The sequence below is a fragment of the Anticarsia gemmatalis genome, chromosome 21 (genome assembly GCF_050436995.1).
Source record: "Anticarsia gemmatalis isolate Benzon Research Colony breed Stoneville strain chromosome 21, ilAntGemm2 primary, whole genome shotgun sequence".
NCBI lineage: Eukaryota > Metazoa > Arthropoda > Insecta > Lepidoptera > Erebidae > Anticarsia > Anticarsia gemmatalis.
Window position 1 is genome coordinate 596,301 of NC_134765.1, and position 27,913 is coordinate 624,213.

At 35.3% G+C, this 27,913-nt stretch overlaps 2 protein-coding genes and 1 long non-coding RNA gene across 5 annotated transcripts in view; 2 read left to right on the forward strand and 1 right to left on the reverse strand.

Annotated features, from left to right (window-relative positions):
* The first annotated feature begins 1,572 nt into the window (after positions 1-1,572).
* Positions 1,573-6,775, forward strand: LOC142982389 (ribosome biogenesis protein NOP53). The gene is made up of 8 exons (XM_076128875.1): positions 1,573-1,764; positions 2,281-2,446; positions 2,776-2,989; positions 3,421-3,602; positions 3,953-4,072; positions 4,338-4,561; positions 5,059-5,255; positions 5,879-6,775. Exons 1-8 carry the CDS (start codon positions 1,643-1,645, stop codon positions 6,046-6,048), a joined length of 1,395 nt encoding a protein of 464 aa, XP_075984990.1. The 5' UTR covers positions 1,573-1,642; the 3' UTR covers positions 6,049-6,775.
* The window catches only part of LOC142982387 (uncharacterized), an 88,289-nt gene continuing 66,893 nt past the window's right edge, over positions 6,518-27,913 (reverse strand). For 2 of the 3 annotated variants that reach the window (XM_076128873.1, XM_076128872.1), the window contains exons 5-8: positions 12,790-12,830; positions 12,062-12,224; positions 11,431-11,546; positions 6,518-11,176 (exon numbers count right to left, since the gene is read on the reverse strand). In XM_076128873.1, the coding sequence (XP_075984988.1) occupies positions 7,646-11,176; positions 11,431-11,546; positions 12,062-12,224; positions 12,790-12,830 (3,851 nt within the window). In that variant the 3' untranslated portion in view covers positions 6,518-7,645. The remainder of the gene's footprint in view (positions 11,177-11,430; positions 11,547-12,061; positions 12,225-12,789; positions 12,831-27,913) is intronic. The other variant, XM_076128874.1, reaches the window with a different exon arrangement.
* LOC142982390 (uncharacterized) overlaps positions 13,908-27,913 on the forward strand; it is a 147,841-nt gene continuing 133,835 nt past the window's right edge. The window contains exon 1 of the long non-coding RNA XR_012959982.1: positions 13,908-14,133. This is a non-coding gene — a long non-coding RNA (uncharacterized LOC142982390). The remainder of the gene's footprint in view (positions 14,134-27,913) is intronic.

The following is a 27,913-nucleotide window of genomic DNA, read 5'->3' on the forward strand; positions in this document are numbered from 1 at the left end:
TCATAACACCATATTTATAACATACTTACTTATTAAAATTAACACCGTTCATACTCTTTCATTTTACTCTATATGCTATCATATTCTGATTCTTAGCACTTCTCACTATTCTTCATCATCTTCAAAGTCTAACAAAAAAAAAGCTAGTCGTGCTTTCCTATGGCTTTGTCTCATGGCTCGAAAACGAATCGCAAACGGTTCGTTGAAGCAGAACCTTTCGTATTCCAGATACGATCGCCTATCTACAGGAACAGTCGGTGCAGTACAGCGCTACAAGACCCTTGCACTCCCAAGAAGTCACAGATTTAACAGATCCCATTCACGAAGTTGTAGAATTAGATCCTGAACCTGAACAAGAACCCGAACCTGAACCCGAAATTGAACCTGAAACTGAAGTCGTCACCATCGACCCAACACCCGCCCTAACCCCATCGCCACCAAAACCCAAAGTGGCTAAACCACAAAAACCCAGACAAATCCGCTTGCAACCAGTTTATCCCGTTTATAACCAATTTAAACCAATTTCGTTTAAGGCAATGTTCCCTACAAAGCCCTCCGTTTTGCCTTTACCAGCTAATCCCGCTAAATTATTAGACGCAAAAACTTACAAAAAGGTTTTTCCCCAAAAGTATGATAATTTAATGAATAGCTTTTACAAAAACTCACATCCAAGTTACGCTAAACAATACGGAGTTTATGGGTGGCAGTAGAAGCAAGTATATATTGTAAGTAATATGTCGCTTACATAATATGTATGTATTATTTTTATTTATTTATATCTTTATTATTTCTATTTTACCTGCTCTAGCTAAGTAGCCTAAGTAATTTAACATACCTCACGGTTAAAATATATTTATCTTTGCAAAATGATATTATGTAACAGTAGAAAAAATGGCTCACAATGGGATAGATAATAACTGGATTTAAAAATGGGTGGGAAAGAATACAGCATTATGAAGGTAGGTACCTATAAGGCTAAAGTTTATTATTCAATGTTTCTAGAGCCAGTCAAAGCAAAGCAACAGCAGGAGGCAGAAGAGTATGAAGAAGAAGAGGAGGAAGAAGACGAAGAAGAAGATTGCGACGAAGAAAAGAAGAAGTAAAAATAACGAAATGCCATTTTTAGTTCGACACGTTAGTTAGGTAGTATCTTGTTACTTATTTATAAGGTTTTAGTAAGTAATTAAAGATAAGAAATCTGTTGACTTTGTATTTATTTTAGAACTCATTAGGTTACGTGTACAAAGTAAATATCTTGGGCTTTAATACGCTATTAGTGCGTCACAAAATAAACCTCATACAAAACTGAAATACCTTGTTTTTTATTCCTAAACGTTTACCTAAATGTCACCTAACACTTTTACGTTTCGGTCAACGTAACTGGAATAACACTCTGAAACACAACTATATAATTAAGAACTAAATTTGAAATAAATGTAACTAAAAATCATACATGTACACCAGATAAATGCTACTGATAATATGTTACAATTCATAAGTTCTATCAAAACCAAAATATATATTATTATTATAACTATCTGTATCTGTCATAACAACTCCCTAACACGGAACGCATCCTTGACAAAACTTCTTTGACGTGCTACACATGTTAACAGAAATAAATATATTTTAATTACACAAAATGTCTGTTGTTAAGAAGAAGAAGCGCGTTTCTAAAAAGAACAAAAAGGCATGGGGAAAATACAGTGATATTCGCGATGTGGAGGAGTTTCTTGAGGACCAACGACTTGAAGAAAGATTGGGGTAAGGTTATGTTGATATCATGTGCGCAACTTCGCGTGTTTATTTTTGTAGTTTTCGCAATAAATGCATGGAAAAAGGACATGGAATGAATACCTTAAGTTTTGTTCTCGTAATTAAAGGTAAATCCCGGCTGATAATAGAAACTCAATGGTATTTTTAAAGGAAATTCATAAAATTGTTTTGTTTCACATTTTGAAGTATTTTGAGGGTTATCTTAGTAGGGATCCGGTGTTCCAGCGGTACAATAGATACTTCATTTCACTTATCAAGATCATTATAATATTTATCAGAATCTTGACTCCAACCATAGTAACATAGGTGCAATTTTTTAATGTTGTGCACTGAATAGCTTTGGCTACTCCTGGCTGCGAATACAATAAATTCTGATTCATAGTCATGTATACTAAAGTTGACATATTCCTATAGATCTTAGGAAAGTTCTGCAATGAACCCCACATATTACGGATAATACGGCCAAGTCATAGCGTATTCTTACTCTCTTATTTTAATTTCCAGAAAATTTGAGACAAAGCCAGACAGTGAGTTGTTCGTAGTAGACACAGGGGGAGACAACGAGGACAATGAGGCTGAGGATAAAAAGCCCTTGTCTGCTAAACTACAGAAAAGGGCCAAGTTGAAGGAACTGCCTAAATGCTTTGAAATATTGTTGCCTACTTCTAAGGTATGTACATTATTTTTATGTAATTCTTTTGCTTTATGGCACAGTTCCATCAGCCTGTTGAGATAATGGAGCCTTAACTTGATATTGAACTTCATTGAAATCCGAGTTAAACTACATATTTTTTTATTTTTGTATGGTAATTTTTGCTTCAGTTTTAAATTCTGTAGTTTGGAATAACTTCATTAATTTAATTAAAATTAAAGTTTTGATGTAGAAATAAAGTTATTTTTTATCTTGAATCACACTAATCTGCTTGTAAAGTGGATAGTCCACACAAGTATAACCTCAGTTTTGAAAATATGGACTAAATCCTTATTAAATATTTTCAGGTCCAAGACCCTAATGCAAAACGCAACCGAGTGAACCCTATCGGCTCTAAACTGACCGCACTTAGCAAAATAACAGAGAAAAGGAAAACAGAGAAGAAAGTCTTTGAAAAGAAGTTAGCTGAAGCTAAGAAGAATAGAAAAATGGCAATTGATAAGAAGAGGAGGAATAAGAAAGTTAAAGAGAACTTTAATACAGATTTATGGGATAATGAAAGTATGTATTGTGTTCATTATTTTAAGTTCTAGATTGGTGGTCATCTAGTTCTGTTTTTTTTTATTTGCCATGCAAGGACAGTTACAATCTCATTACAAGGCCATTTAAATTGTATGTTTGTTTAAATGCTGAAATGATTTGTCAAATAAGAAATTCCATGATTTAAAAAGAGAGTATATTTTACCCAAACATGAAATTTTACAGAACAGCTAACTAATGTATTGTTTAAAACAAATATTTGTGTCATACTTTCAAATTTGAGAGTAATTTCTGCCTGTGTATAGGTTATTTAGTAACACTCTTTATGCCAAAAGAGATGTAGATAGTGTGGGCATAAACTTTCAAGTGTTGATATTCAATAATTTATATCAAAAACGTCATCAGACCCTTGTGATAATACTACAAAATATATATTTTCTTCTTACCTACAGCTTTAGAAGCTAAAGGCATTCCGAAGACTCTGTGCGACGAGTTCATATCACCTGAAGCACAGTTACACAACGTCTTAACAACACAGCGTCTAAGACCTAAGCCTCCGTTGGCCAAGACGGTCACCACAAGAGCTGCAGTTGAGACTCCACACCCTGGTGTCAGTTATAACCCATCTTATAAGGTGAGTTTTGAGTGTTATTAAGTTTTAGAAGTATAATAATAAATTGCAAAAGTTCTTGTTCATTTGTGAAGTATGTCTTGGTTAGAATTAAGATTTATTAGAATAACTAGGCATACTTCTGCTATCGATTTCTGGCATCTGGCATCGACATTAGAAGTCATTCAAAGAAATAACAATTTTTGCTTTAATAACATTTGTATTAGTAGGCATTATAGAATATTTTCTAAAGACTGAGGCAGATATGCAACTACCTATTATTTAAAATTTCCCGGAACTGTGCTTGCCATGCAGTTTCAGTTTACATTAACATTCTTTTCAATTAAACTCATATCTTTTTGTTATTATTTCAGGAGCATCAAGAACTGCTTCAACAAGTGGGTCAGCATGAACAGAAGATGATGAAGAAAGAGGCTCATCTCCTCAGAGTTACCAACGGCATGTTCAGAAGAATAACACAACAAGAGAAAGAGGTATATACTTTTAAAAGGAACTTTTGCTGTTGCATTGATTACAGGATATACAGTTATTAGTTATTGGCCCATGAGTCAGACCGTAATATTTTTCATGGGTGTATCAATTTTTGAATAGATTGGACTTCCAATATGTTTCCAAGACTATAACAGGTACCTGGTACATGTTATCAGTTAAATAGCCAATTAAACTAATTAATAATTAATAATTAAGCTAACAGCTTTTTTTCCTAGCCATACTCATAATTTTCTATCACTCTTCTAGAACCAATGGAAAGAAGAGATGTCAGCAGGTCTCCCACAACCACACAACCCGAGCAATGACCCGGAGTCTTCAGACACAGACAATGAGTACAAAGCTATCAATCCTCCGGTGAAAAACAAGAAGAAAGACCACAAGGCCAGGAGGAAACAGCGGGAACAGATACTGGAGAAAGAACGATTGAAGAGGGAGAAGATTGATAAGAAGAAGATTACTGATCTTTATAAGTAAGTGGCTTTTTAGAACAAACTTGCTGCATTAGAGCTATTATTCTGCCAAATTTTTAAAAGTGTTTAAAGATTCAAGTTTGTACAATATTCATCGCATTATTCTCATTTATTTATCTCTGTAAGAACCATCTTTGGACTTTACAAAAAAAATATAATAATGAAATGAATGGTTTGATTCTTAAGTTTGTAACACATCTAGTGATTTGTTTTTATTGATATATGAAGATTTAATGTTTTATGATGGCTTTGAGAAATTCTTAGACTTTTAGACAAGTTAATGTCCAGTCAGATCTGTTCTGTAGCAATTTATTTACTAAAATTTTCATTCAATCTCGTAATGGTTAGTTATTAATGATTTAGTTTCACCAAGTAATATGCAATCCTAGTTATGCATCATAGTGGCTGTGTTGATTATCACAAGAGCTTGTGAATGCCTTGGCAGTGTTTGCTATATGTTTTAAAATATAATTTAAAAACTCCCTATCTCATTCCAGGCTACGCAAACTGCAGTCCACAATATCAAAAACAGAGCAGACTCAAGCCACCGAGCGTGACAAGCGTGCGGAGAAGCGAGCCGAGACCGCCGCCACCGCGCTGCCCGCGCTGTCCGCGCACAAGACCCCGCGCGCTGAACCTGACTACGTGGACCCCGCCACACTTAGCGGGGATTTGAGGAATGTGCAGACTAATAGTGAGTATACGAACAGAGTATACTTAAATATTTATTCTCTGGTCTCTTCCTACCCTTATGGCAAAAAGGCGTGATTTTATGTATGTATGTGGTTAGTATATGTATGGAATTTAGATATTGAGGCCATACAAAACGAGTTGATGGGTAAGAAAATGGACAAATAATATCCTCCTAGCTAGCAGTGGACTACAGCGGCTAGTATTAGTAAATGTTTCTATTTTTTCATAGTTTGTAGATATTTCCACAAGACAAGTACATTATCTGTTTCATTACACTACATTGTTGTACATTGGTACAGTAACCGACACGACCAGCGAAAGGTCAAACACATGACAGACAACTACATGCTCTAAACTCTAAAGCAACCTTTCAATTCTACTGAAAATTTATTGACAAATAAATTCAGTACCAACTTTTTGATCCGACCCGGGATTCAAACCCAAACTTCAGGACAGCACCGACGTGACTAACAAAAATCCATTTATATCAAAATCAAAATGAAAAATATAAACAAAATCAAACTAAATCAACGACTTTTGTAGCCCCTAGTCGAAAGCCCCTTTCAAATTGTCATACCACCTTTCTATGTATTAATTTATCAATGAAAATGTTTTTCCCCTCAGCCAACCTCCTCCGCGATCGCTTCGTATCCCTCCAACGCCGCGGCGCGCTCGCAGCCTCCAAGGTCATGATGAAGAAGAAACGTAAACTCAAGAGTTACTTCAAACCTGGCCACAAAGTCACCGAGAATGACATTGAGAAGTTCATGAAGAGAAGTGCGGGGAAAAAGTAACCTTATGTCTGTGTAGTAAGGTTGATTATGTGTAAAGATATTAAAGTAATTTAATATAAGAACTGTGTTCATTACTTGATTTTTAAAGGTTATGGTTGTAGGAAAAAAATCTTTGTATTTTCCTCTAGCTTTAAGTAACAAGTTATGTTCCCATGTTTGGCTATTCACTTATTCTAATGTGTTGTCAGCCCTGTTTATATTATTATTATTTTATAAATAGCGAAACGGTGTCTTGAATACACCATTTACTGTGCCTTCATTCAGGTATAATAAGCCTAATGTTCTGTATGTAAAGTATAGGGCATCTTTTGATCTTTTCTATACATTTATTCTTCGTAGTATAGTGATAGGAAAGCAAAATAAAAGTAGTACTCTAGTATCAAAAGTAATTGCTATTGGTACATTACACAGGGCCTTTTTGTAGAAATCTGTAAAGATTTAAGGTTCAAAATAAAACAACTAAAAAAAGTATTTTATACAAAAATTTACTAAAAAATATCTAACATATAATACATCTAGAAATAGTCTTATTATATATTACAGCATTATGTGGCAGTGTAACAAACTAAACATAGATTTAGGTAACTCAGTATATAGCCTAGGTATTACCTATAAATAAAATACTATGGGTAAAGTCTATAGGTCAAATTAACAAAGGAATAAGTTAACTAACTTATTACTAAGGCAAGTTACGAATTGACAACATACACTGGTACTTAGGGACTTATTTTGTTTTAAAACTTATACAAATATAGGTCTTAAATCTCTGTTAATTTTTGAGATTCGATTGATATTTTAACGATCTTAAAGTTGTGATGTGATTTATTTGTAGCAAATTACTCGTAATGATGACGTTTTTTGATAACTTAGTTAAAGTTGAGTACGCTTTTAGTTTTTAAAGTTGTTTCATATAGACTGGTGTCTATTTTGATAGATCATTTTGTCTTAAGGTATAATACCTTACTCATTGAACATCATTGGACGTAAAGAAGAAAATATTATTACCAACATATTTTACGAAATTAATCTTTAATTAATGTTCGTTTTCGAAACCTTTTCGTAAGTTAACCTGTATACTTTTTTCCTATAATATTCTTCTTACTTCGATATTAGTTCTAAAATTTGTTTTTGTGTATGTTGTCATGTAACACAAGGCTAAATTTTCAGAGTGAGCAATAGTATTTATCTCTGAGATACTGACGTCATTCATTTAGAAATACCGTTGTTTTATCTACACAATCACATTTACACATTTATATTTAGGGCTTGAAATTACTACAACATTCTACACGTAACTTTTATGAAAAGATAGATTTGGGCAATAAAAATTGAGTTTTTTCTCGCAAGTTTTATATCATATGATTGATATATAATATTAATTATTATCAGACGTTCATATCAATGTATTAAATTTTGATTTTCACTTGGATTCGTCATACTTTTGTAATTATTTGTATTTAAAATTTTACAACCCGAAGCTTAAACTAACTCGCATAAAAATAAAAAAAGCAAGTTACAAACGTTCCTATACATCCAATCTTATGACGTCAATCAACCCCTAAATATAAAACAGAATCCTTACGAAACTAATTTAATTTCAACCCCATCTTGCGGCTATGGAGTACAATGACCTCAGCAGTTCCAAGGCTCTCGTGTCTGAAGTCGTTTTTAAGTCACTGGGAGCTGAGATTCTAGCCTCAGCCTTAGGTATATCTACATTAGGGGCTTTAGTACTTGGTTCTACCGTTGTAGCCTTTGTGTGAAACTTTTTAACCCCTCTCCGACTCCCAGTAGTCTTCAACGGGCTGAAGGTAGTAGCAGCTGTTTCCAGGTCTTCTGGAGTAGTCCTTATACTTTCAGTTGGAGCCACACTTGATAGAGAGTTGACAGCACTTGGATCAAAGCTTAGACTCTTACCCCTCCTACCTGATACTGGTCTTTCTAGTCTTTCCGTTCTTCTGAACGCAGTAGACCGGTCTATTTCTGTAGTTGGCACTTCAGTAGTTTCTTCTTCTTTTACCATATCCTCCATGTCTTTTTGGGAAACAGCCATTAGGGCTTCAAGTAAGGCTTTCTTTGAAGCTTCAGCCGTAGTGTTATGGTCATCATCACACGTCTGAATGAGCAGCAGGATCAGTCTCTTCACAGTTTTTGATTTGGTCTTTTTCATAACATTCATGAGTTTCTCAGCGGTTGTTACGTTCATGATTTCTTTCGCTTTTTCGACAACAGTATCTGTTATAGTTGTTAAATCTTGAGCTGGTTCTGTAGAAGAATCTCTGAGGAGTCTGCCAAGCCTTGCAGTGACATTGTTACTATCTGGTGTCGTGACTTCAAAAGCCTCAGTTGGTGAAGCCGTTTGTTCGGTACCAATGTAGTCTGTAGGGGTCGTAGCTGTGTTGGGAACGTACGTATTCTCTGATAAACCTTGATTCTGGTCGGGCGCCGTCGGGCTTAAGCCATCGTTGAGCGTTATAGGGTCAATGACCGAACTCTGCCAGCTGCCGTAAGTGCTAGACCATGAGAACTGGTTCGTAGTCTTATCATTATCAGCTGAGGTAAAGATTGTATCAGGTAGTGTAGACGCTGTGGTCAAAGGTTCGGTTTCCGTGACTCTAACAGTTGTTGTCGGTTGCTGAGTGGTTGTTTGTACTGTAGTTACATCATCGTCTGGGAGAGTAGGTGCTTCTAAATCTTCAGCAGGTTTTTTAATCGCTTCAGCTGTGTAAGTCAATTGTTTGCCATGACGGATGCTGTTGCCTTGAGGAGCAGCGAAAGATTGACTGTGAGCCCTTTGTAATTCTTCCTCGTTTTCTAGTTCTACGCTCTCAGTTTCTGTGAAGTATACAGAAGTAGTTGTTGGCAAGGGTGCTGGGGTCGTTGACCTGATCTTCTGGCTTTCAAAACCGCTGACAGTTGACACAGAAGGGTCAATGCCCCAAGCTGTTGGTAAGTTAGTTACTTCCACATACTCGTTCAAAGGTCTGCCTTCAGTGGAAACTGTGTTGATGCCATAAGGATCATTGATAGCATTGTTCTGGAACCCTCCATACTTATGAAGAGAATAATCACTTTCAGTTGTCGCTACCGTTTCTGTGTAATTATTAGTTAATGTGTTGACATTAATTGCGACGGTATTAGAGTATAACGGTGTTGAGGGAGTCGGGGAAGCTGAAGTGTATGACGCAGAGATCTTTCCACAGCATCTGAACGGACTTCTAGGTGATGTTGATGAAATATATGCAGCAGAAATGCTTTCAGTCGTCGGTCTAGCTGTTGTAGACGTTTCATAAGTCACTGGGTAGGCTGTAGGAATGCCTAATGCTTTAGGATCGCGAGAAGACAATGCATGAGCTTTGTGGTCATCAGAGAAGCCTAAAATCTCATCATCCTCTTCATTAACTGTTGTTGTCGGTTCAGTGTTGATAGATTCTTCAGTAGTAGTCAAAAGGTCTCCAAATGATGGGTGCGTCGGCCTAATGTCTGATAGAACCTTTCTAAATTGAACAGGGTCTTGCAAGTAAGCTGATAGAGCATGAGTAAAGACTTGTGCCAATTCTCTGATCTGTGGCGACGTGGCGATAGGATTTTGACTTTGTTGAACAGATAAGTCCTCAGCCAATTCGTTATAAGTTCCATTAGGATCAACTCTTATTTCTTCAAGCAATTCCGCGTTAGGTGACTGATGACTGAATAGACTGCTATATTTAGTAATAGTTTGGCGACTGAACAGTGCCGGTAGTGCCTCTTCCATAGCCTCATAATCATCAAAGGCTGGGGTTGCTGTTTCAGCTTCTTCAGGGCTTGTTGTAGTTGACAAATTGTCCAAAGCAGTTGCATAGTAAATTGCTAGACTATGCAAAGTTTTTGGGGTCAATGAAGGTGGTACAACTAACCCAGGTCTATTAGGCTGGTCGGCAAAATTCCTGTCGCTAATTGTCGTGGGTAATGTAGCTTCGGTTGGCGCATATTTGTCCAAGTTCAACTTTCTCATGAGCCTTTCTCTTCGTTCTTGGTAGGAAGCTTCCGTTGTTGACTGGTAATTGTTGTTGGTTGTAGAGTATATATCGTGCCTGTCTGATGACGCTGTCTCTGTGTACAATCCTGCTCTAGTCGTGTGAGGGATTTTAGTAGCGGATTCAAAGGAGTCCTTTGTTTCAATAACTACTTTGTTTTCTTTCTGATTGTGGTCGCTTCTGTCTTGACGTACAGTTACTTGTGGAACTTTCTCAGTGGTTGTAGTTGTTAAAGTCTTGTTCTTTTCCTTCTGGAGGTAAGTCTTCAGTAGAGATACTCCAGGTCTCGTGTAAGGCTCTTGTCTTTCAATAACGGTGCTGTAACTCTTTGTATAGGGTAGTAATGTTGGCCGTTTAGTTGTCGTCGGATCCGGTGATGACGTTGCTTGGCTCAAATGTTTGTCACGAATATCGTACAATGTCGTCAAGTTAGGATTGCTCTTCGACTTCGGTTTGGTTGTAATAGTTGGGTTATAAACAGGGTAAGGACGGTAATTCTTGTTGTGGAAATCTTGAAGATACTGCCTGTTATTATTGTTTGCGAAGGACGCAGTTTCAGCAGCTACTTGCATCTCTTTGATTGGGAAATCTGGGACAGCAGTACTTCTGTAAATTGGACCATCGTTGATTGTAGCTGGTGTAGTCCTGGCTAGTCCATTACCAAAGTTGGTTGAGATTAACTGCACCAGACTCTTTCTTCTATTCTCAAACGCAGTCGTCGCCGCAGTCCTTTGCGTGGGATTGAAGCTGTCAGTGAACAACGCTTGGAAGGTCTTGGCTGTTGCTTTAGGGATCTCGGCTTGCCTCTGTCTGCTCCTAAGGAGCCTTTCAGTAGTGCTGGGCACATTGATTGGCGTGCGTCGTGACTCCGCCCGGATGTTCGTATCAGCGCCGATCTGCTGCAGATCTTGGTTCTTGCTTAAGCTCTGGCTAATTTTCTGGCTTTTCTTCTGTTCGTTGGAGTAGTACTCGGCGCTGGACTCGTAGAGGGCGGGGGCGGAAGCACAGTCCACCTTGAACCACCAGTCACATATGAGGTGCGACTGGCTGAAGATGGTGCCGTTGGGACATAGGAACGAGATCTTGCGAGATGTGTCGCATATGTGGAACACCTGGAAACATACAAATGTTACGTTAATTTTAAATGCGTTCTTTAATAGTGAAAGGTACTTGTAAAAGATTGGGATATTTAAACAAAACAACTTATTTTGTTTCTAGTGGTTGTGACAGTATTTTTATAGTAGGTTTGCAGGTTGTCCTGGCAAAAATAATTGTTTATTTTTAAGAGAAGTCTGAAAGTTCCAAAATCCAGATCGAAACGAATATATCAGAATCAAAACTAGAGTTTAGTGTGTAAGTAGTTTACCTGACAATCGGTTTCCAGGTCAGCGTAGTAGCCTGTAGGCACGTTCTTGCAGTTGAACCCTGTCGCCGGGATGTTGGGGTACGCGGGGAAGTCCACGCCAGCTCGTCCGATTACACCTGGAAAAGGGTTAGGGTTTCAATTAATGCATTATCATTATGATATATTATAGTTTCTTACAAAATTGACAGGCGTTTACTTGTAGCACAAATATCTAATATATAAAATTCTCGCGTCAGTCGTTACAGTTTTTGTTGCCATACTCCTTCGAAGCGGCTTGACCGGTTTTGATGAAATTTTGTGAGCATATTGAGTAGGTCTGAGAATCGGCCAACATCTATTTTTCATGTCCCTAAGTGACCATTTTTTTTATTTATATGGCAAAACAACGTCTGTTGGGTCAGCTAGTCTAATATATAAAATTCTCGCGTCACAGTTTTCGTTGCCATACTCCTCCGAAACGGCTTGACCGATTTTGATGAAATTTCGTGAGCATATTGAGTAGGTCTGAGAATCGGCCACATACAACTTTACGTTAACCCATATTTGGAATGCCCGTGCCAATGGCTGTTTTACCCACAGATCGATTATAATTTCCTTCCTCCTTAACTTTTATAAGACTTGTGCTACTAACCTTGATATTCCACAAGGTCTAGATCCGGCTGGCTGTCCGCAGGAATGAGCCTCTTGACCAGCGCCTTCCCTTCCGTATAATGTTCGAAGCCAGCTGCTCCCATCGCCTCTGCTAGCTCCTGTAAACTCTCAACGCTTGGGGACGGCGAATACAGCTCCGTGTCCTAAGAACAACACCAGTTCTTCGTTCCAGGTCGGTTTATAATAAGGAAAAATTTACGGAAATGCTTTTAGAAAGCGAAGAGTTTAGAGCTATGCTGTTGGGCATAGAAAAAGGAGAAATGGAAGGAAAAATAATTACAGAACAATCTGCAAGAAAATGCAAGATTTAAATAGAAATAAGAAGGTAGAGTCTTGGTCATTTCTTAAAAGGAAGTTCTTTGAATTAATTGGGGGGTGGCAGTAGAATAGAAGAAAAAAGATGCCTTCTAAAAGTGGCTAAAAACATTCTTAGACCAAAAAATTACTAAGTTTATCTACGATAATTGGTCAGACGTATGGTTTACTTATATAATTGTTTGTTAATAAAAAGGTTGTCGGATGGATTCTTGAGCTGTATTCATTTTATAAACATAACACTAAATAGGTTGTATAATTAAAATATATAAGAATATAGGTTTCATGTTTTTATAAGATTTACGGAACTACAAAAGAAAAAGAAGTGAAGACAGGAATTTTTAAAAGTTACCAAAAGATGGACAGATAGCCCCATAATCTTAAGTTTTTTACCTGTCGTCTTTGCGCGTTTCTTCGGGCTGCATCACAAGTGCCTGTAAATAAAAAAAATAATAAATAGGTATATACTTAGCTCTAAAAGTCGATTAAACAATTTCAATTTTTTCTTTCAAAGGTACTACTCAATTATGAAATTTCAATAAATATGTTCAGGTAGAAATAAAACATATAACAAAAAAATCATTGTCATGTCAAAGATTTTCGACGGAATAATATGCATTGTTCATAACAGTGTTGGGTCAATCAACTAATTTTTTCAATCAATTGATTAGTCATGACTAATTTAGTCATGAATTATTTAGTCATGATTGAATTAATCATGAGTAAAAATAATAATCATAATCATGATTAAATAAATTAGTCATCAATCATTTAATGATTAAATGACTGATGACTAATTTATTGTATTTTTGTATGATGATTAAACTAAAAAAAATAATTCAGGTGACATAATTTTAGTTTAATTGAACACATCTATAAAACTATAACTAATCACCACGTAAGTTGACTGAAAGAAGATAATTCCATTATTTATAAAATTTGATTTTCAAAACGCGTAGTTTTAAAAAGCAATTTAAATTATTTTAAACTAAATTAGCCCGAACTTATTTTTGCAAATGTGTACCTGTGTAAATTAAAAAAAAAATTAACTGATTCTGTTGTAAAACTAGCTTTAATTAAAAACCTGTGATTAACAAATCAATAGTCATGGAACGTAGACTTGAAAAGCTTAGTTTTATTTAACTATTATTTTTAGTCATTAAAATTTTAGTCATGATTGAATAACTAACACTAACACTAATTAATCATCAATCACGACTCATGATTGAATTTTTTTAGTCATTATTCATTAGTCATGATTAAATAATTTAATCTTAATCATCAATCATCAATCAAACTAAATTTTGCCCAACACTGGTTCATAATATAGGCTTTCGCAGGCAGGTTACGTTTTTTGTAGCTGACTGTACCATATTTAAACGATCGTAGTATATCTATGTAAGTACCAACAATTTCGCTCACTATCAAAATAATATTATGTTATGTGAGGGTAGTCGTGGAAAAACTCGGTACAAGGAGACGCTTAGTAGCCATGTTAGTTCACCCGCGATTATTAATTTGGTCAGAACGCGGTCGCGTAATAAAAAGGTATCGTAACCTTTTATTTAACTCGTTTAAGATTTTTTTTCTTTTTAATAGCAGTGTTATTTATACAGTGTTGTGTGGTGACAGTTCAAAATAGTTAATTAGTTTAAATAATTAAGAAAAACATCATAATTAAAAGTTAATCACATAATTACTAGTTAAGTGGAAATCTCAAGACCTTTAAAAGCCGAGGTAAGAATGTTGCACTTTTCTATATTAAGTAAGATTTTAACATTATTAAGTATAATTAAAGAAATAAGTTATTCCGACAGTTTTAGTAGGCATCTGGCTAGGTGTAAATTACTCTCGGATTTGTCGTTTGCACAATTTTCAAATGGCAGTAGGCCTCAGTCGTCTAGATTTGAAATACTAGCAAAAGTTTAGCTAGGTTTAAACTATTGTATGTTTCGGTAAGGTTCTGTAATCCTAACTTTTGCCAATTTGATGCTTGGGCAATATGCAATATGCTAAGCGTTTCAGGTTAGTAGAGGATAAACTCATTAAATCGTTTTATGCGTTCTTCCTACCATTGTTCCTATCAAATACCATTAGTTGACACTGAAAATGAACCCTTCGTCTTTTTATCGTATGGTTAGTGGTCAACCTAGTGACAAAGTTGTTCAATTTTAAACTCTCGCGACACTCCAACCCTCGCGACTTGTAAGTACACATAATATTATTTTATACTATAAATATATTTACACATTATAATATTAAAAGTAGTACAAGCCTCCGTGCTCTCCGAAGCAAGGAGACGCCCTGTTCAAATATCACTATGCGGTCATCCTTCTATGGAATGACCACGCTGAGGTTTGCTTAACCTCCTGCCTACCAGGGTACCTTTTTTTGGAGTATGCTGTTGAAATTTTAGTATAACGTTGACAATAGGATATGATATAGAGGAAAAATAGTAAAAAAAATCCTTCATGGGGAAAATCGGTTTTTCCCTATGTCCTTTATGTAGGACAAAGTGACTATATTACTATGTGATTTATGTAGGACATAGACTACTTTTAAGGTAAACAATGGGTTTTGGATAGGTATATAACACAAATTAAACATGTTTTTAATAGTCAGAATTGTATGTCCGTCTCACAAAGTTGAAAATAAAACAAAAGGAAAACTTATTTCAAACAAAACTATCAAAATTAAACTTTTCTCATCTTCAACAATTCTTAATATCTTATTAGTCGTTAATTAGGAACATAATTAACGGATCAATCAAGTTTCATTAATACCTTTACCAATATACTACTCTATGTTTTGGTGGAAATCGAAAAAACTATTCTTGTTTGGCGTGAAACAAAAATATCCGCACATTTTTTTGCAAAAGAAAGTGTTTTTTTTTATGACATCCACTCTTTCTACATCGCGACTGTTTTTCTCCATGAAAAAAATATGCAGCAGCTTTTGTACGGCTTTCTCTCTCCCTCTTGTGTTTAGACTCCATTTCCTCGTACTCATCGTCATCCTCATAGTCGTCATCTCTTCTTTCATTATCCGAAATAAGCTAAATCCAACTTATATTAGCTCAGCTGAATGACATTTCTCTAATCCGCACCCTTTTCAACCTGAACAATGCGATAATGCAGCCATGCATTTACCACGGCAAGGTCAAAAAGCTATGGCATTGTCTGATATAGCGACAAATATGTTGAAATATGTACTTATGTACTTAGTCAAATTAATGGACAGCACTTTATTAAAAAAAAATATATTTATTTTAATTAAAATAAAGGTGTGCTCGCAGAGCATCAAGCCGAGACAATTACAGGAACAGAACTGGATTATGGTACAAATGACAAAGCTTTTATACATGTGGTTTTAGTCACGTGGTATCCGCTATGGCGTGATACATACAATCATGGTATTCATAAATGGTCTTAACAGTGAACAAGTAATCGTTAATCAAATGGTTATAGTTTTGGCGCTCATTAAAGTTACAGTAATTGACCAACTAGCATTTGACACCGTAACTCTAACCCATTGATTATTGTTCTCTAACCTATTGCTATTGTTTGTAGAGGCCTAGCAGGATGCATAACTCTTCCCTCCTTAAGTTCAAAATCGTCATTTAAATTTTTGTTAAATTTAGGATGATGATTTTGATTACACATAATTTTGCCTCTGTAACGGTATACAAGAACAAGAAATATTATAACTAGGATTACATAGATTAATATAGTTCCTAGACTAACACTGTGTATATTCACTATGTCTATTGGCTTTTCACTTGTTATCACTTCACTTTTTAATGCGTGGGAAAGAAACTGCAAGTTTTCCATATTTACTTGATCCAAGTTAATCGCCTTGCGCTGCATTGTTTCCTTTGGAGGAACTATGTTGGGCAGGTGGATGCTCGGCATACTGCGGAACGTTACTGATGCTACCTGAAGACGTGTTTGTTTCTTCAGCGTTATCTTCCCAACTTCGATTCTACAATCGTTGTCCAATGTTATGATATATGTGCCGATAATGTTATGTTGGCTTATATCGTTTTCACAATATTCTGTTAGCAGTGTATGAACTCCGGTGTAGATTATCCAGGAGTCTGGTTGTAAAGCTTTGATCTTTACGTCGGAAGATTCGACTGGTATTGGTGCACACGACGTTATTTGTGTAGAGAATTTCATCAAATCTTCGATGCATTTATCTTCATTTTGTACAGACATATAATCTTCATGACATAAGAATTTTCCTTGGTCTATCTCCTTACAAGGTTGAGATAATGGTACGGTTTTCAATCCCTTCGCAAGGATGTAGGAATGTTTAGGAGTTATAAGGAAAGTTAAATTTAGCTTTGGGTTATACATAGGAAAAGGGTGTAGGGAAAAATAGTTATAGGTGTCCGACTGAACCATTGGTACTGACATGATAAAAGTTAATCGTTTGCCCTTTACATATGCTTTAATGTCTATACTATTTTCTATCTTAATTAAATTATCTATAGTTACAGGGAATATAACTTTATCTGTTTTTTCTATTTTTCTTAGTAAATTATACAATTCATTGGTAGTCAATAAAGATTGATGTAAAATATTTATTTTACTAAAAGCGACTGCTGTCTCGACTTCGTCTAATCTAATTAATAAAATTTGAAAATTATGTATAAGTAAATTAAAAGTATTTATAATAAGTTCCTTGCTCCTTTGATATTGTGTTCTGTTAAGAATTTCCTGAATCTCTTCAATTGTTTTTTCTAATATAATGAAATTATTTCTGGTGGAATTTGTTGTATTGACAAAGGTGTCAATCATCTTAGATATTAAAGTCACCTTATTTATGATCGTATTTTGTTTGTTTTGGATGTTATTTATTAATTGATCATATCTAATGGCATCCTGATTATCTAAGTTACCAGTGATTGCTTTAATTATAGAACCAATCGGGTTAATTAAACCTCTTTTCATTCTAATATTTGGAATAAGTTGGTTATACTTTTCTAGCGTAAGATTCATTATGTATTGAACTTGGAGCTCGGCGTCGATAATACTACCATCTAAATTATATATATTATTTAACTTATCTATCATATATGATTTAATTTCATCATATTTATTAATATTATAGTCTAAATTAGTGCAAATCAATTCTAAGTCTAATATTTTAATTATATCCCAATTATAAAAGCTTACTGATGCTTGGCCTTCTTTCACAGGAAGTATACCTGGGTTGTCTTCAATCGGTTGAAGTTGAAGGGCCCGGCCTTGGATTATTAGTGTCATCATTGACAGGATGTACCTGTGAAGGACGTTTTATGTCTTTAATAGCGACCTTAGTGTCTCTGTTTTTAGTTTTTACTGGGACAGTGTTGCGATTTATTTCGCCCGTAATTGTTGCTTTCTGGTATCGAGGTTTATCTTTACTGCGCCTAATATTAACGCCTTTTACATAAACTTTATCTCCTTTCTTGATGTTGAATTTTGTCTCACCACCACGTTTTTCCTTTATTTTAGTTTTAGAGTCGATCATTTTGTCAGTTAGATATTTATATAAATATTTTGTGCGTTTCGCGTGTTCTTGAACTAATTGTTGTATATATTGTTTATTAAAGTCTACGTTAAATGCGTCCGATGATTCGGTATGTCCGAAGACTATTTCGAAAGGTGTAAGACCTGTTGAAGAGTGTATAGATTGGTTGTATGAGATAATAGCGTAAGTCATGACGGATGCTGCGTCTGTTACCTTCCGTTCGTACTTAGCTAGTCTGTATATTTCCGTGATTGTTGAATGGAATCTTTCAACTAAACCCATGGAATTTGGATTATGGGGTGTTCCTATATGTAAGTCTATTTTGTAGAATGATAACATTTCCTTCAATAGGTTATTATTAAATTCCGTTCCGGGATCTGAGCTAATGCGTTGTGGTATTCCGTAAAACGAGAAATATTTAATTAGCGCTCTAATTATTTCCGGTGTATTTCTGCTTGAGATTTCGAAGGCTTGTCCTAATTTACTGAATGCATCGATAATTGTTAAAAAGTAAGTGTTTTCGATTGAAAATATATCTATAAATATCTCTTCGAAAGGTTTTGATTGCGTTTGAGTTAATTGAAGTTCGGGTTTAATGGGTTTTCTGTCGTATTTCATGAGTTTACACGGTTCGCATGAATTTATGATGCTTGCGACTGTTTCGTGCAGGTTATTCCAGTAGTAAGTTCTCTTGAGATGTGCTATTGTCTCTTTAATGCCTCTGTGACATGTCTTACCTTTATGGTATTTCAATACAATCTGACGTTGTTCATTCTCGTCTTCGACGTAAACTACACGCTTAGTGCATTCGAATATTTTAATTGAGTCCTTTTTAAACAATTGTGTTATAATATTTGTAAACGACTCGCGATGTCTATGGTCTTCAAAGTAAATAAAATGTTTGATTTTAGGTCTAATGTATTCTTTAAGAAATTGTTTAATTATTTCTAAATTATCTATTGGCATGTGGACTTCTAATATTTTCTGTTTGTCGCGCGATAGATCTTTAACAGTTAGTTCATTTCTATTCCATGTATATATAAGTATTTGGTTTGGTTTTGTATCGATTGCTTCGTCTAATATCGGTAAGTCGGAAGAGTCGGTATTCTCTTCAGAATGTACTGTAGCAAGTGTTGAGTTGTCCTTTTCGGATGCTGTGACAGTTTGGCTGTCGACAGATGGTATAGAATATGTCGATTTTCTTGATCTTATTTCCTCATCGTCCGAAATAACTATTGTATCGGGGGAATTTACTTGGGTTGACATATTATCTTTATCAATCGCGTTTATTTTAATACGCGAAAGTGCGTCAGCGTTTCCGTTTTGTTTACCTGGTTTGTATTTAATATCATAATCATACTCATCTAGTCTTAATCTCCATCGAGTTAAACGACTGCCTGGTTCTTTAAACGTGTGTAACCAAACTAAAGGTCTATGATCACTAAGTATAATGAATTTTTTACCATATAAATAAGGTCTGAAATGTTTGCATGCCCAAACTATTGCAAGTAGTTCCTTTTCAATAGTACTATAGCGCGTTTCGGCGTCATTTAATGTTCGACTTGCGTATGCTATTGGTTTATCGCTACCAATTGGGCCTTGTGACAATACTGCTCCTACTGCGTAGTTTGATGCGTCAGTTGTCAATAAAAATGGTTTACTAAAATCAGGGAATTGTAAAAGTGGGGCATTTGTTAATATTTCTTTACATTTTTCGAATGCGTTTACGAATTCCTGAGTATGTACGATTTTTCTACCTTTCTTTAAACAATTTGTGAGAGGTTGTGTGATCTTAGAGAAATCTTTGATGAATTTACGGTAATAGCCTATTAAACCTAAAAAGCTTTTTATCTCCGTGGGAGTTTTAGGAATAGGGAAATTTAAAACTGCTTTAATTTTATCTTGGTTCGGTTTGAGTCCATCTTTAGAAAGAGTGTGTCCTAAGTAAAGTACTTCTTTTCTTAAGAACTCGCACTTATCTAATGTAACTTTTAAGTTTGTCTGTCTAAGTCTGTCGAATATTTTTCTGAGCTTTTCTATGTGATTTTGTAAGCTATTAGAAAAGACTAGGATGTCATCTAAATAGACTAGACAATGCATTCCTTGTAGTCCTTTAAGAACATTGTCCATAGCTCGTTGAAATGTAGCTGGAGCTGTCTTTAAACCAAAGGGCATTCTCTTAAATTCATAGTGACCAGATTGGGTTGTAAAGGCTGTTTTCTGTCTATCAGAAGGCTCTACTTCTATTTGGTGATAGCCACTAGCAAGATCTAGCGTAGTAAAATACGTAGCTTTACCTAATTTGTCAAAAAGATCTGTAATATTTGGGAGAGGATACTTATCATCGACCGTAATTTCGTTTAAACGTCTGTAATCTATTACCATTCGGTATTTTTGTTCACCTGAAGCGTCTAATTTTTTAGGGACTAGATGTACAGGGGCACTCCAAGGGGAATGAGATTCAGTTATTACATTATTATCTAATAATTTCTGTACTTGTTTCCTAATTTCTTCGTTTTCTGTTGGAGGTTGTCTATAAGGTCTTATATATATAGGGTCCTCATTGCTTGTGCGTATTTTATGTTTTACTTGGTTAGTAAAAGACAAGGGGATTTCTTCGCAATAAAATATATCTTTATATTCTAGACATAGGTTTTGAATACAGGTTCTCTCTTCGTTATTTAAATGTTCTAAACGTAACTTGTTTAAATTAGCTTCTAATATTGAATTAGTTTGACTATAATTCAAGTTATGATTTGTCATATTTACTTTAAGTGATTCTGTTAATGGGTGGACTAACAATGGTTTTTCTAGTGTTATTAGAACGTCTTTATTATTAAGGTTTTGTATGATTGTTTCTGCATAAAAATCTTTACATGTTATCATTGCGTCTGGTGTTCGAACGCCTGAACAGAATTCCGTAAATGGGATAATAGCTTCGCCATTCTCTACTGTTGTAGGTAATTTTACTTTGACTTCAGAACGCCTGGGAATATTTATTTTAAAGTGTTCATAATAAAGAATTGGTATTTCGGTGGTATTTGTTCGTAATATTTGGTTTTTCATGTCAATGTTAGCATCTAATTGTTTTAGCAAATCTATGCCTATTAGGCCGTCATAGTCTTTGTCAACTTTATAAACGAAAAACTTATGAGTAAGATCTGTTTGAAAGGTTTCCGTAAGCGGTATATTTGCTACTTCCGTGTGTTGGCTACAACCATGTGTGCTAACTACTTGGAAAGGCTCTTCATACGTATTATAAGGAAAATATTCATTTATTTTTTCCGGATTTATGAAAGAACGCGTACTGCCAGTATCGATCATAAAAATAGCGTCTAGTTCTGGTATTTCGATATGAGGTAGTCTATGAGCTTGCGAATAGTTTAAATTGATTATTTCCGGTGATCGTCCGGTGAGGCTTCTATGGTAAAATTTTCCTCATTTTCCTCAGACTCTACGTAATTTTCGTATATTTCCTGATCGTCCATATCTATACATTCGTTATATGTTTCATAATCCTCATATTCGTCTATGTTATTTTGTTTTACTGCCGTTCGCATGGAGACGTCCGTGTTAGGCTTAGGTGTTGTATTTTGCGGGAAACGATTCTGATTTAATTGATTTGGTATCCCGAATTTAAATTGATGATTGGGATTTTGTTTGAAAAATCCGCTTTGTTTATAATTATTAACTGCTCTAGGCAATTGTTGTTGCGGGTGACGGAATTGATTAGGTTGTCCTAACTTGTTAGGCTGAGGGAATCTCATTTGATTATTAACGGGATTATTTCTATTAAATAGATTAGGGAATGTTTTATGCTGAGAGTTTTGTGGGGTATTATTATTTATGCCGAATTTAAATTGACTTTGTGGCGTTGGTATGATAGGTTTAGATTGCAATGGTTTATGGTTCGATTTATTTTTAGATTGATATTGCGTTTGGAAATTGACCTCCTCTGTTACGACACTTAGTGCACTTTCCAGCGAGGTGCATTTGTTCAATCTTACGAATCGAAGCATTTCCTCGGGTAAGTTATATAAAAATACGTTTAACGCGGTATTGTTGTATATAATATACTTAGCTGCTTTGATGCCTTCGTCAGTTAAAAGGTTGACTTTAGATATTAAGGATGATCTTATATTCTGGATTCTATGGCAGAACTCAATATACGTTTCTCCTTGTTTTATCTTAAGATTCTCTAGTTCTATGGCAATACAGGCTTCAGTGCGTGGATCGCCAAAATGCTGTACAAATAATCTTTTTAACTCCTCCCATGAGAACACATTTTCTCTTTCACTAATTAATATGGCCGCTTTGCCTATTAATCTGCTGGTAATGCAGTGATATAAATAGATATCTTGAGCGGGATTGTTTTCCCCTCTAAATGACTTAATTACATATTCACATTTAGTTATAAATAAGTTTAACAATTTCCCGTCGCCATCAAAGCGTGGGATAATCGCTTGAATTTCCTTAGGAATAAGTTGAATTGTATTTGTTGGCTCGTTTGTTGCCATTTTTACAAATATATATTATTTTTAGGGCAAAAGATTAATAAAGTATATTCGGCGATTTTTGTCCGATATATACGCTTAAACTAAGTGTAGATTCGGCTATGTTTGTCCGAAAAGACACGTTCCTATACTAATTGTAGATTTCGCGATTTTTGTCGAAAAATACAAGTGAAAACTGTAACTAATCGTAGATTCCGCGATTTTGACCGAAAATACGAGTGGATATATCAACTTAGCGATGTTTGGTCCAGTTAGATATATAAGGATAGACACGGGGTTATGGAAACAGTGCGAATAAGGATTTACTCACAGTAAACTGCTGCTGCCCATGCCGAGTTGCTGTCTTGAACGATGTTAGCGAGATGCTGCTGCTGCCCGATGCGGTATTTGACGAAATTTGTAAGTTCTTCGAATCTTAGTCAGGCTGTTAGTTGCCGCGAAGTACCGATTTTTGTGTACGGAACGACGAACTTTACGCGAACTTAAGATCCGACCCGACTGCGCCAGTCAAATTAATGGACAGCACTTTATTAAAAAAAAATATATTTATTTTAATTAAAATAAAGGTGTGCTCGCAGAGCATCAAGCCGAGACAATTACAGGAACAGAACTGGATTATGGTACAAATGACAAAGCTTTTATACATGTGGTTTTAGTCACGTGGTATCCGCTATGGCGTGATACATACAATCATGGTATTCATAAATGGTCTTAACAGTGAACAAGTAATCGTTAATCAAATGGTTATAGTTTTGGCGCTCATTAAAGTTACAGTAATTGACCAACTAGCATTTGACACCGTAACTCTAACCCATTGATTATTGTTCTCTAACCTATTGCTATTGTTTGTAGAGGCCTAGCAGGATGCATAACTACTTTATAAAGTACATCAAAAGTCTTAGTACTAAAACTTTTATTGTCTACATTTGTCCTCTGCAAAGGACATAAAATAAAAAATCATGGTATATTGAATATTTTATAAAATTATATCAAACTACCAGTGCACATCATCATTTTATAGTCTTAATTAATTAATTATCGCATAAAATCCAATAAGAACCAACATTTCAATAAGATTCAAATCGATTAACGTACCACTGTGGGTACCCACCGACACTCGTCCATCTTCCGTCGCCATTACGCAAAAAGGGAACCACACGGCAATTGACATTTACCTATATTTAGTAACCTAGATATTCGATAGATGTCACCATCTAAATCTTTTGGGACTACCAGTTTAAAAAGCGGCAAAATATTTTTTTGAAATTTATCCGGTCTTATGTCCTGTTTGTAGTACAGATGTAGGCAGGAGGTTAAGCCACAGATCGTTAACCGACCGGTGAGCGCAACCGTAAATCGATATAATAACGGCATTTTCAAAGCCTATATAGTTTGAATATTATACCAGCTTAGCCTTTTTCCAAACTATGTTGGAGTCGGCTTCCAGTCTCACCGGATGCAGCTTCCAGTGTTTTACATGGAGCGATTGCCTATTTGACTTCCAAAACCCAGTTACCTGCGATAGAATAACACGATACCCTTTGTTAAGACTGGTTGTCAGACTTTCAAGCTTCTGGCTACTGTTTACGACTGTCAAAGATCTTCGAAAATGACCTACAATTTAACGTGCATTTTGAAACACGGAAGAACCCGATATGTGTAAGATGGTCACCCATCCACAGCACAACCTCGGCAAGCGTGGCTTAACCTCAGAGAACCATCCGCGCGGCTGTCGTTAACTGAGCCAGAACACAGTTTGAATGTGACCCTAAAAATGTCAAGCACATGACATAACGACCAAATCTGTGTGTAACATCTGCCGTGCCTGTAGGGAAGTGAGCGTGATGTTACGTATGGGTCTGCAGACACAATGGTACCTGCTTTCTAATACTAGTTGTTTTACATGGCGCTGTGTTGGGGATTCCACTGTGATTCACGATTCATGATTAAAAGGTGAGAGTTTAGTGGAGGTAGAATAGCGCGTAGCAGGTTTGTGTAATTACGTGTGAGATAAATAAGCATTATGGTTTAAATTTCGATTATGTGTTTTTAGATGTATAGTATTGTTCGAGATTCATAACAATAAATGATGCAAAAGACTGGTCGCGATCGTCAAAAAAAAATGTATTGAGGCTCGAACTAAATGTACTACTTACATGTGTCTATGATCTGCTTAAGTATAGGTATAGGTACGTACAGCTAGATTCTTTTCACTGTAATAGCCTTAACCTAAAATTGGGCCGATTAACTTAGAATTTAGTTTAGAGTACGCATCAAAACGAGTAGATTGTAGAAATCACCTATAAGTACAACGGTTTTAAAACACCGTCTTTCTTAGGTGTTACTGAAATGGAAAGAAGATCGCGCGAGTATACTATTCAGTTTTAAATACTACATTACCTGTTTATAAGGCCACGTTTTACACACAAATTTGTAACAATCAAAAGTCGAAACTCGATTCATAACGCTCTACTCGCTCTCACTATCGCCTATGAAACCCCGCTACGCTTCCATCACGATCACAGCCTACCCATACACCACACGACCAGTGAAAGTATCTGATCAATGCCTCAACACTGAATAGAGACGCTCCGAATATCGATAAACCTCTTTATATCGATACAAAAGACCACAATTAACGTGGGTGTTATTTGTTTTATAAAAGAAAGTCTATACTGTCGGTGTATTGTCTACTGCTAGGTTAAACGTGAGAATTTTTTTAACATTAATTATAAGTTAAAGATGTTGTAATTATGAATGAAGATGTCAGTTTGATTGGTGATTAATTTGGGCAAATTAAGAAGTAGATGCCACTTTCGATTCTCACAATTTCGTCCTGGTGAAACCTTATTTCAGGCTATGTAATATATCTTATGTGCAATTAAGCATGTTACTTAATAATACTTAAAGACTGCTTAATGACTTCAAAATATTTTTTAAGATTGGCCTTAGTCTCTAGTTTCGTAAATAATTTCCTGATTAGAAACGAAAACATGCACACGATCATACCTGTTTTAGAATCAATTAAAGAAAATTTATTTATTAAATAGGCCCGTTGTATTTATTCTCTTACGTTTCGCACATACACTATTTTTATATCTGCCTTTGTTGGCCTATAAACTAAAAGCTAAGCTTTATTCCGGGTGACTTGAACATCTCTGACCCTGGATTTACCATTAACCACTTATAATGTACTCTCATTTACATGGGACTGTTCAAGTGAAAGAGAATTACAAAACCTCTCTACCTGTCCTTGTTAGGAGACAAGCACGATGTTATCATGTTTTCCTACAGCACAAGTTGTGTGGACATAGAGAACATAAATAAATACATACATAAGAGATACATACATACATAAGAGCAGCTTTCGCTGTTACAAGTAGTTTTGTTAAGCTGAGCACTGACAGAAGTAAAACCTGTATCTACAAATAGATATCTGTATAATGAAGGGTAGTAATACATTTTTTTTGGCTTTTTAGGTGTATTTTTTAAAATACAAGGCATAATGTAATATAAGAATGCATAAATATAGTATAATACATCTATACTAATATTATAAAGCTGAAGAGTTTGTTTGTTTGTTTGAACGCGCTAATCTCAGGAACTACTGGTCCGATTTGAAATATAGGCTATAATTATCATCACGCTACGACTAATAGGAGTAGAGTAGCAATATTTTTTTTTACAAAAACGGGGAAAATGTTGACCCATTCTCTCTTATGTAACGCAAGCAAAGTTGCGCGGGTCAGCTAATAAATAATATATACTAAAAATTTGTTCCTATCTTTATTAAACAGTTAACAAGATGCAATATACAATTGATTGAGAGATGTTATTCATAATGTTTCATATTGTTGTGAGTACTTGTGACTGAGTACTGACCGTCGATCAACGATTGATCGTCTGATTGACGACCGTGTAAGTGATTAGTTCTTTGTCGTTATGTACATGGTTATAGTTAAATGTAGTCATAAAAATAGGCCTTAGGGTTTATACTGTTTAACTGTCGGTATTATTTATCTTTAACAACCTGTGCCGAAACGTCAAGTAAACCAAACTAAATATTAAGGGGCAATTTGCCGGCAATATGGGCAAATGCTTATCCAATGGATACAAACACCTTCGGGTATAACAGGCGTGATATTATGTATGTAAGGATAATTATTTTTGTTATTTTAATCATTTATTAATTATCTAAATGCTATTATAACATTTTTTTTAGATACTGTGTCAAATAGCTTCCAAAGATCGATTCTTCGTTTCTGATTTTCATACATGTCATCGAGATAAGTTTTTATAGTTTTTAAGTCATCATTGAGCCCAAAGTTCGGTAGCTGATAAGAATATACTTTTTAGACATAGCCTAATAATAACATAGACAAATCGCAAGTCTATTCTCATCCTTACAAACTGAATCGTGAGAACCGAAATCGACTAATACAATCAAAGTCTTAAGGTTTCATCGATTGTTCTGCATGATATCTGCAAGCCGTGACCTCGGGATGAAAGGTTAATTGTTATTATCAACAATGTTGTTGAGATGATTTAATGATGATCATGATTGATTAATTGTGTCATCATATTATCTTGAAGGGGGTAATTAAGTGTGTGATCGTTAGTTATAAGTCTCAGGGTTGATTTTGTTTTATTATTTAAAAGTTTAGTAAATGTATTTTGCCTAACCCCTCCCCCTCATTTGGGAGGGGACCGTTGCCATGCAGTGGGAAAGTAATGGGTTAAAAAAATGACATTTGACATTTCACCATACGAGGTATTAAATGACGTTTAAAAGTTTGTACCTACATATAAAGCTGAATTCTTGGCGCGGAAATCGATACTGTTTTCTTATGAGTATGGATTTAACCGGAATTAGGTCGATCGTAACCGCGAAACAATGACTAAAAATAAAAACTAAATGAACCGCGAAAAGTCAAAAATGTTTATTTACTACCAACTTTTTCTGCAGTATTTTTACTCAACATACACTATTACAGTCTGTATTTTTTTGTTGTCACAATTCAGTGTGTATGCCAAAAGCAATTGTTCATCACATTCCTACATCCAAGCTGTACAAGTAGATAACAGACATACAGTCTAATAGAACCCTATGCGTTACAAGCTCATAATGGTACAATGTGACCGCAGACCGCATGCGCGAAAATATCGCAGTTCCTATATTAGTTGTAATGGTGTTACCACTAGGGCTGATTCTTTGAATATTTAAGTTTTTCATAAAGGAGAACGGGCAAAAATGTATTTTAGCAGGTCCTAGAACCGATAACGACGTGGCATATGTCATTAGAAAGGTCTTATAATATACCTACTATAATAGTTACTGCAGTAAATCGCTGTGTGAAAAAAGTTATGGCGATATGAAAATCTTAGTCCTTATTGGTACCGTTTTGTCCGGTCCTCCTTTCGATTAGTTACTTATTTCTGTAGACTGATGGATATGATTGAGCGTCGAATGAAACCCAATCAAAATG

Coding starts and splice junctions, on each gene's coding strand:
- LOC142982389 (XM_076128875.1), top strand. CDS start 1,643: ATGTCTGTTGTTAAGAAGAAGAAGCGCGTTTCTAAAAAGAACAAAAAG. Junction 2,447..2,775: donor TATTGTTGCCTACTTCTAAG/GTATGTACATTA, acceptor AAATATTTTCAG/GTCCAAGACCCTAATGCAAA. Junction 3,603..3,952: donor GTTATAACCCATCTTATAAG/GTGAGTTTTGAG, acceptor TTATTATTTCAG/GAGCATCAAGAACTGCTTCA.